Source organism: Anser brachyrhynchus (assembly GCF_964034855.1).
Source record: "Anser brachyrhynchus genome assembly, chromosome: 4".
NCBI classification, from domain to species: domain Eukaryota; kingdom Metazoa; phylum Chordata; class Aves; order Anseriformes; family Anatidae; genus Anser; species Anser brachyrhynchus.
Window position 1 is genome coordinate 12,331,325 of NC_137698.1, and position 9,463 is coordinate 12,340,787.

The following is a 9,463-nucleotide window of genomic DNA, read 5'->3' on the forward strand; positions in this document are numbered from 1 at the left end:
TCCCCGGCTGCTCCCCGCTCCTTCCGGCCGGGCGGCCAATGAGCAGCGCCGCGCGGACCCGGAAGAGCTCAGTTAGCGGGGAGCCGCCATGGCGGCCGGTGGTGCCGGGGCCGTGCTCCTGCTGCTCCTCCTCAGCGCTGCCGCCGGCCCCGCGCGGGGCTGGGCCCAGCCGGGTGAGGCCTGCGGAGCCTCTCCTGCGCCCGGGGAGGCCCTTCTGGGGAAGGGGGCGGGTTCCCGGTTGCCCCGTGGTTACGGTGGGCCTGCGCTCCGTGCTGATCGCCGTGCTTCTCGTTGCAGGCAGGGTTCTGCTGAGGGAGGTGCAGGCGCTCACTCTGCACAGGGGTCAGTACACCACGTCCCGGCGCACGGCGGCCGTCCCGCAGTTGCAGTGCACGGGAGGCAGCGCTGGGTGCTCCCGCGTCCCTGAGGTTGTTCAGTGTTACAACAAAGGCTGGGATGGGTACGACGTGCAGGTAAGTGTTTAAAGTTGGCGTTAAGCCTTAATGAAATAGTTCTCTTGCTGACTCGGTAGCTTCTGAAAGAGGAAAGGGTAATTCTTTATTCAGAGGGTGGTGAGGCGCTGGAACAGGTTGCCCAGAGAAGCTGTGGATGCCCCATCCCAGGAGGTGTTCAAGACCAGGCTGGATGGGGCTGTTGGCAACCTGATCTAGTGGGTGGCATCCCTGTCCATGGTAGGGGGTTTGGAACTGGATGATCGTTAGGGTCCCTTCCAACCTGAGCCATTCAGTGATTCATCATACTTAAAATAGAAATTACCATAGATATTTCAGCACTTCAGCTTTAACTTTTAAAACTTTTAGTTCAAATTTCTAGGGCTTCCTCTTGCACGTTAGTATTTTTGTCAGGTATTTCAAGACAGAGTTTTTTTATCTGTTACCTATGCTTCTGGCAATAGAATAAACAGGAATCCAAGCTGAAGCTTATTATTAAAATTGATACGGTATTGTAAAAGTATGGTCAAATTTGAATTGGCAGTGGGCACTGCTATCCTGAATTATTAATTTGGAAATTACTTCTTTTAAAGTATGTCAGTTACAGTTAGAGTTGACACCTAAATTCAGATACTTCAAAGAATTGTGAGACTGACAAATCTGTATATGTTCACCTACAGAATCGCAATCTGATTATTAAATATCACATATGAATTCCTTATCATGTCTGTCCCAATTGCTTTTCATATCTGAACACAAATATAATTGTGTGCATTGCTTTTCAGACTTCCATGGGCTATGTTTGTATCTGCTCTCCACTCTGCATTGGACAGGTGTTTATTAATGGTGCACTTCATTATGCAGAATACAGATTATTTTCAGAAATGTTATACCTAAATAAGGCATACTTGAAAAACCTGTTCAGAAAATCTCACAGAGTTGTAATTCTTCTTTGCTCTGAATGATGAGATTATATTAACTTTTAAGTTTTTTTAAATCATTCTAAGTTAATTCCAAAGTTCTAGTCCTTAGGATAGGAGAACTTAGAAATTCCTTATGCTCTGGCCTTTTAAATGATTTCTTGGCAATGATAGTTGCATTTCTGAGCATGTTTGGGAAAACAGAGAGGTATTCTCATCTCTGGAGAAGTAGCTGCTATTTTATATTGTGTTTATTTTTCCAGTGGCAGTGCAAAGCAGACTTGGAGAACACCTATCGCTTTGGACAAATTGAAGTGAGCTGTGAAGGCTATGATTATCCAGATGATCCTTACATCTTAAGAGGATCCTGTAGTTTGCTGTTCAGGTTAGAGCTGACTGAGGAAGGTGAAAGGAAAGTGAAGAACTCTGAAAGCTTCGGTTCTGGCTTTTATCAGACAAGGAAGGATTCTTCTGATTCTGGTGCCGGAGCAATTGTTATAATTGTTATTCTGGTTCTTGCTTTTGGAGTATACAAGCTCTTCCTCAGTAACCAGCAGCCTCAGCAGACGTCTGGTGATGGTGATGGATTCGCTCGTCCTTCCTGGCAGAATCATCAGGCACCTCCTCCTCCTGGTTTTAAGCCCAGCTTCACAGGTGCGGCTCCAAGCCATTATAATGCTAGCAAGCAAGCAGGATTGTACTGTGTTATATGCAATAGGTGCCTGTGGGACAGGCTTGAAACCAATACATCGTTAGGGTGTTATGTTTAACTGGCTGCAAACCTCCAGCCAACACTCAACTGCTATTTGTTCAAAAACAAAAATAAGAGCTCTGTTTCTCACTGGCTTTCAAGGCAGACTGAAGCAAACTGCTCTTTGAATCTGGGAAAATTCAACTTGCAGTGCTCTCCAAACATTGTTTTCATACCCTGTAGGATAGGATTGTAGCAGGGGAAGAGTAATTACTGTTATCTCTTCCAGATGAGATGAGATTGTAAAGGCAGAAACAAAGTAATGCCAAAGAAGCTCTCTGAAAAATCTACAGAAGGGTCTTTCAGGCAGTGTGTGCTTGTAGCCCAGAAAGCCAACTGTATCCTGGGCAACATCAAAAGAAGCGTGAAAACAGATGACTTTTCCATCACATAATGGATTGAAATAGATAGTCATAGTATGTAAGGCAAGGAAATGTTACTGATCTGCTGTCTGACCCACTCATTTAACCCTCTGTCTCTCTGGTGAGACAGAAGGGGTCCAATCAAGTATTAAATAGCAAGGATTAAATGTACTTGGTCAAAAGTTTATGCTTTAGTAATGTTAAAACAAACATTGGTTTCTTCCAGGCTTGCTTAAACCACTTGGCCAACAGGGGTTGCCAATCTAGTTCTTTCAGATACCCTTGTGCAGGGCATTTGCAGCAGAAATGCTTCGTATGTACCTGCTGCAGAAGATTAGAAGGGTTGTGCTTCACTATTACTAGCTAGTGGCTATGCAAATTGATTTTGGTGTGGTTATTTCAGACTTTGGGAAGTTCTTTCATGCTGTGTGTGCACTAGTGACCTTGTGTGTGCATGCCACTTGCCTCTGGTATTACTGTGGCAGTTTCAGGGTTCTGTCCCACTGGGCACAGTCGAAACAGAATAAAGGGTTGCTTTATTATTTCTGTCCTGTTCCTTGTTGTTTACTTGCACAAATGTGCTTTTACTGGGGAGGAATCTGAAATCTAGCGGGAGTAGGACTTCGAAAATTTCTTCATTGATTCTGAAAACTGAAAAACTTAAAAAGCACGTAGGGATTAATTAGTATCTGCCTTCAGTTTTGACAGCAGAGGAAAGCGTGTCTCTGAGTGCATATGGCTTTGCATATTAAGAATGTATTTGTCTTTGAAATTCTGAATGGTAATAAAAAGCAGTGTAGTTCACTTATTGCTGTTAATATTTAATTTGCCTCATTTCAAATTCCCCTAGCATGCAGAATGTGTCCTGTGAAACTTGTTTAGCTGGTCTATCTTAATTAAATTAGACTTTTCCTCTGTTAGTGGTTTGACATCTTGAATGTTTACTTGGATTTTTCCACGAAGATTGCTTTCGGAGTTGGTGTTCAGCCATGGTGCTTTTGGACAAATGAGTTTGTTCATCTCCCTGATTAATGTAGTTCTTTACAGTAAATTAAGCATTATTTTGGATCCTGTATCAGCGTAGTTTAACAGGTGTATCATCCCAACGAGAGCTTCTTTCTCCCAAATCATTGAAAATGAAATTCAACATCAAATTACATGTAGAAGTCTGACTTAAACTGATGATTCAAGTTGAGATTTTTCTCCCATGCCATATTTCAGAGAGACTGTAACATTGCTTTCAGTTCTTGCCTTTTTATGCTTCCTTATGCGTTAAACCTGTGGTTGAGCTTATTTTTGTATCCCCGATTTTCTCTAGACCAGGAAGTTATTCTACTTTGGTTTTGCACCTTCTCTTAATTATAAATGGAAGACATCTGGTTCAGAGACAGAACCTCACGTTATTAGTTCAGATATAAAACCTGTGACTCTCCTCCCCCCAGTGCACTTTATTTGCTTTCATTTTTATCAAGGTATTTGTCAGTCTTAGTGACTCATGCATAATAACTGCAATCACACTGCAAAGTTTTTATCCTCTCTTCTGATACCAAGTACAAGACTAGAATTACCAGAAACAATATGGGGTAATGTTAGCTGCTAAACTGAGCCACTCTTACTCAAAACGAGCAGATGTTTTCAGTGAGGTCAGATGCAGTGTGTGTTAGTGATTGGGTCGCTGTTAAGTTTTATAATACTTTATGCCTTAGTCTGCCTGCTGTGTGACCTTGAGCAGATCAATTTTTCTTCAGTTCCTCTGTTATTTTTAATCTAAACTGCCTGCTTATAAAATCTGCAGGCAGGGACTCTGCACTGTTTTGGAAACATCAAGACTATGAGATGGGGTGGAAGCTAATTGCTAATGTAAAACTACTGTTCTTACTATTTGTTTCTATGTTTCTTCCTGCTTTTCAAACTGTGAGGCCTTTCAAGATAAACTTGATCAAGAATCTACTGAAATCAAGAGGAACACAGTGTCTAATTTTCCATTATGTTTAATGGGAGAATTTTGTTGCAACAGCTGGCTGGAGAATTAGGTGCCATTAACCAATGTGTTTTCCTTTTTCCATTTGGTTTAAGGAGGTGAGAGATCTGGGGCTTGGTCCAGTCATGAAAACAATTCAGGACCAGGATTTTGGACTGGATTAGGAGCAGGAGGCTTGCTAGGCTACTTGGCTGGCAGTCACAGGTAAAATATGCATACTGTCAGATTTTAAGTATTCAAGATTTCAGGGGGTATACCATATACTACGTTTATATTATTTGTAAATTTTCAGACTTGTCTCATTCAAGCTCTAAAACCCTCCTAGAACAACTTTGAAGTGCAATCTGTAACTCCAGCAGCGAAGATATTCTGAATGTCTTTTTCAGGGAGAAGAACTGGGAAGACTAAGGTTCTTCATTCTGCTCGAAGTACATACTCAGATCTGGCTTGGTGGCCTGCAAATTTAAAATGAGCATTTAAACAATCTCTCTACAGACTGCTTTAAAATACAGATTAAAATATTAGCTGTTTACAGATAGTTTTATGCTTGTCTTGTGTTAGTGTCATCTCTCTTAAATTTAGTATGGATGGCAGTTGCTCTTGTGTGATACTCAGTGCAGTCAAACTAAACAGCCTTTAATCTGCAGTCTCCTAATGTCCCATGTATGGAAATCCAAGAGTTGTGAGTTTTTTCAAAGGACTTGTAGGTCATAAGTTGCATTTTTGGAAAGACATAATACAAATGAAGCCGTTTCAGTGCTGGAGTAAATATCTACTGGTCATCTGATCATTGCCAAACACTTTTAAACTTTTAAAAATGCATCACTCTTAAGCTATTTAAGGGTGGAAATTGTTGCTGTCGTAGTCTTCACTAGAGAAAATATGACCTCTGCAGGGACTTCTCAGAGACCAAGCAGTTTCCTGTATTTGTCAAACAGCTGCACTTAAATATAAAGATCATCCTTGCTGTTAATTCTTTTAAATAGAGAAGCTTCTGTGTTTGAAAAAAATGCCTGCTTACAGTTCTCCCTCAAATGCATTCCCCTTGTTGTTTGGAGTGGTAATACCATAATTATTCATAAGGTTACTAATGAAGTCTTCCTACTCTTTCTCTCAGCAGAGCACGGTCACAATCACATTTCAGTATGTGGACAGATCCCCCAGCTGCACCTCCAATGTATGGGCAGTCGAGCAATTCTACGCAAGGTAGCAGTACAGGAACAAGAACTGCTTCTGGTAAGGCACGAGACCTTTTAATCTCCTGAAACTCAAGAAATTTGGACCTGTCCAAAATGCATGGAATATTAGTTGAGGTTCAGCAAGTATTCCTGCCTTTATTTTGGCCAGGAATTGGGTACAGATGAGCGTGTAACCATATCTCTATTTCTTATGGAAACAGAGCACCGTTGCTGGGCTTGAAACTCTGTCACAGGCCTACAGGGAGCATGGTACCAACGAGTAGTGGGTTTTTCTTTATTGGCAAGGTTCATTATTTTAAGACTTTCCCCTTCATTGTGTGCTACACATGACCTTCTCTAGAAAATGTGCAAATGTGACTTCTTTGTGTAAAAAAAAAAACTGTAAAGAACTATAAAGAACATTCTTCAGGCCAGTCAGTCCACAGCTGTTGCTTGACGTTGTACTTTATATTCAACTCATCTCACAAGTTTTAGACTTTTTAGAACTGGAGAGGGCCCAGTGGAAAGTACGTAATGGAGCTGAGCCTTTTTTCTTCTTCTTTGCAGGCTTTGGGGGCACAAAACGAAGATGAAATCCTTGACGCTACTACATCTAAGTTATTGAACTAAATTGTCTTTCTCTGTACTAGCCCCTTTTTTATTAGCAGTAGGCTTCAAAAGCAGTTGTGAAAAGAGGTGTAAAGAACTAGACAAAGAATCACTCTCTTTCTCACGTGGAAATGTGGACCTTCACTCTGGTTTAGGGTATTGCAGGTGCTGGAACATCCACTGTTTCACCACAATGGCTTTTTCTCATAAGATACAAAATAAACTCATCCATGTGGAGAAGAACAATGTTACAGTTGCACATACTTGATGGATTAATGCAATATCAAAATCAGCAGATTTTCAGAGCAAGTGGTTTACTGTTCTGGGGTCAGTTTCATTTCACCCAGATTTTTTGTGGTTCTGGGTTTGGTTGGTTTGTTGTTTTGGTTTGTTTTTAGTGGTCCAGCATCTGAAATGCCTGATGTATAATGTACCTGATACCTAAGGGCTGCTGTTCTTTGAAACTACTGTTGTTTGTCTGTGTAGAATTCATGTGAATATTACTGTAGGTGCTGTCAGGCAGTCAGATGGGGTTTTCCATAGTGAAAAAGGGCAAAATCAAATATATATAGAGAATAACATTAATCTAATGTTTGTCTCTGTGCTGTGTGATGGTTGGAGACAAGACTTGCAGTTATGAGGCCACACCATGCTTTAGAGTTTATCCAAGTGGCCATGGAAATCTGTTTTTTATAAATTATGAAAAAATGCATAAGTAACTTGAAGTGAGACAAGATCATGTGTAATTTGGGCCTTTTTCTGGGTGACTAAGGTAATTTAAATAAAGATGTCTGCGGACACTTTGCCTGCATTGCCCTCTTCTTTTTACTGTGGGTGTTAGTAATGCTGTGAAAATGTCTGATACAGACTAGTTTAAATCTCAGCCCTTGACTTCTCTGCTTGATGACCTGTCCAGGACTCAATAAACCAAAAGTGATTGTTGTGAATGGAAATGGAACATTCTTAATCCAAAGCTGGTGGTATCTCTAGAGCGTATCAGGCCTTGAGACTAATCAGAGAGAGGAAATTCACTGTCTGATAGGACAAACTTTCTAGAATGCGCTTCCTTTGACAGTGCTTTTTTTTTAATGGGAAGCAGGGATGCCTTGCTTTGGTCTGTGATATTTTTGGGGCTCTGAGAAGAGTGTCATGTAGTTATTAGATTATTGACAGTACCATGGGAAAGAAATTGTTAGAAAAAAAAATTCTCGGGATTTGGGCAGAAATGAACAATGGGCAGCTTGAACACTAAACTTTCTCCAGAGGCTGTACCTTTATCATAGCACAGCTTAGAAGCATGTGTGTACACAGCTCTTCTATGCTGGCAACAGCCTGAGAAGCATAGCTTTCACTCTTGAGATAATAGTGTGTGGGAATTGATGTAAAGTATTCCAGCGAAAGCACAGCCCTGCTTTATTGATACAAGCTGCACCTCCCCGAGGAGGCTTAGCAGGTATGTTTAGTCTAGGTGAGTGACTTCAGTGTTACTCATCGAGAAAGCAACTGGGTCCATTCGCGTACGCAAAAATAATTGGCTGAAATGTTAATGCCTGAGTTTATATTGTTGCTTAAGCCAGACATTAAATACATATGAGAATCTTTAAGAAGCCAACAGAAGTTACAGAAGCGTGGTGCTCTCAATGAAAACACAAAGTCATGGTAAAATTGGTAACTGATAGTGTTTTGCTGCTGAGAGCTGTTGGAGGATTAAGGGGAAACAGCCTAATAAACAGCCTGTTCTAATAACCTAGAAACCAGGCTATTAGAAAGTTTTTGGTTTTGTGAGGGGAAGTATATGAGAAATCTTTATAGCCAAGGATAGTAATGAATTTCAGTGGTGGAGTTCTTACTTGTTTGTAAGTATATACAGGTTGAAACATATTACAGTCAATATTCCACTCACCAACTAATTACATAACAATGAAACTGGACTTCTACAGGTTGGGTAGTTTGAAGTGGTCTAAATAATGAAGTGCTATACATTTTTAGACAATGTTTTCATTTGTATTTATATCCTGCATGAAACCTGTTTTGATGCATGAACTTGAATTACAGTAGTCTGCTGAACCTGGTTTTGGATATTTTTGCTCTTCTGTTTGTCATAGTAATAAAAACAAGTGAGTAGAGGGTATTCCTTCCTTTAAAACACTATCCTGAGGCCTGCAGGGCTGGCACTGTCTGTTTTTCAGTTGCTTTTGTGTGGTAATTGCAGTTCTGCTTTGCACTTAGGAATATTTCTGCTCATACTCTTAAAATGCCTTATACCCTCACACAAAACTAAAGCTCATTACAGGCATGAAACTCCCAGTTTTACAGCTGACTTGTTCTGAAGCATGTGATGAAAGAAAAAAGACACAGAGATAAGCTTTCTCTATGCCATTTTGTCTTGTGACTCAACTCCTAGGTCACATCTCAGCTAGTTCAGCAGACTCATGCTCTACAGCTTTCTCCTTCCTTTTGGCGCAAAGTATGCGTTAAACAAACAAAAGCCCTCTAAGTTTTGTTTAATGTTCCATGATCATCACTTCATATCACAGAGTTGCAAAACAGAAATAAAGCTAGGTGGCACACTTTCCAGCACTAGGACTGGGAGTTGTTTCAAAGCATGATTGCTAGAATAAAGTAGCAAGCAATGCCTGCCTGCGCAGCCACCTAAAAGCTGAAAATGCAGTATCTGTGCACAGGGACTGAGCTTAGCATCAGCTGTGTTGCATTTCTTCCTCCTTACTAAAGCAACTTGGTGTTCTAAATATTTTGCAGAGTATCTATCAACCAGTGGTTCTGGCACAGAAGTAGCTTAGCTGTCTATAAACTAAAGTACATAAGCAAAACGACAAGAGGTCGGTGCCAACAGACAGTGCTGTTGTCTCATGCTGCATGTAATGAAACATTCAGGCCCCTTGTTCTTCTATATGTACCAGGGTGGTCCAAGGTAAAGGGCTGCTTGGGAGAAGCTCAAATATCCTTCAGTATATTTTGCTGAAACCTTTTTCTGCAGCTGATTCTCTTGTGTTCCCAGTATTCTGACTGATTACGGTAGTTTTTACTTTTTGACATCTTTTCTATTGCAGCTGTGTTTTGATAGGGCTACTGAAAATAATCAGCGGATTCCCTTTAAAGTTACTTTATTTCTTTATCTCCCACTGTCTTCTATCTCATAGTTGACTCTTTTTCATGCTATGTGTCAATGTTTCTTCAGTAATGAAGCGA

At 40.8% G+C, this 9,463-nt stretch overlaps 1 protein-coding gene across 2 annotated transcripts; it reads left to right on the forward strand.

Moving 5' to 3' along the window:
- Window positions 1-13: 13 nt before the first annotated feature.
- SARAF (store-operated calcium entry associated regulatory factor) lies at window positions 14-8,402 on the forward strand. Of its 2 annotated transcripts, none has more exons than XM_080591879.1 (6): window positions 14-173; window positions 298-473; window positions 1,636-2,026; window positions 4,562-4,670; window positions 5,584-5,702; window positions 6,212-8,402. In XM_080591879.1, exons 1-6 carry the CDS (start codon window positions 89-91, stop codon window positions 6,235-6,237), a joined length of 906 nt encoding a protein of 301 aa, XP_080448005.1. In that variant the 5' UTR covers window positions 14-88; the 3' UTR covers window positions 6,238-8,402. The 2 variants fall into 2 exon arrangements, with proteins under 2 accessions (XP_080448005.1, XP_080448006.1); XM_080591880.1 differs by having other exon boundaries at window positions 5,587-5,702.
- The last annotated feature ends 1,061 nt before the right edge of the window (window positions 8,403-9,463 follow it).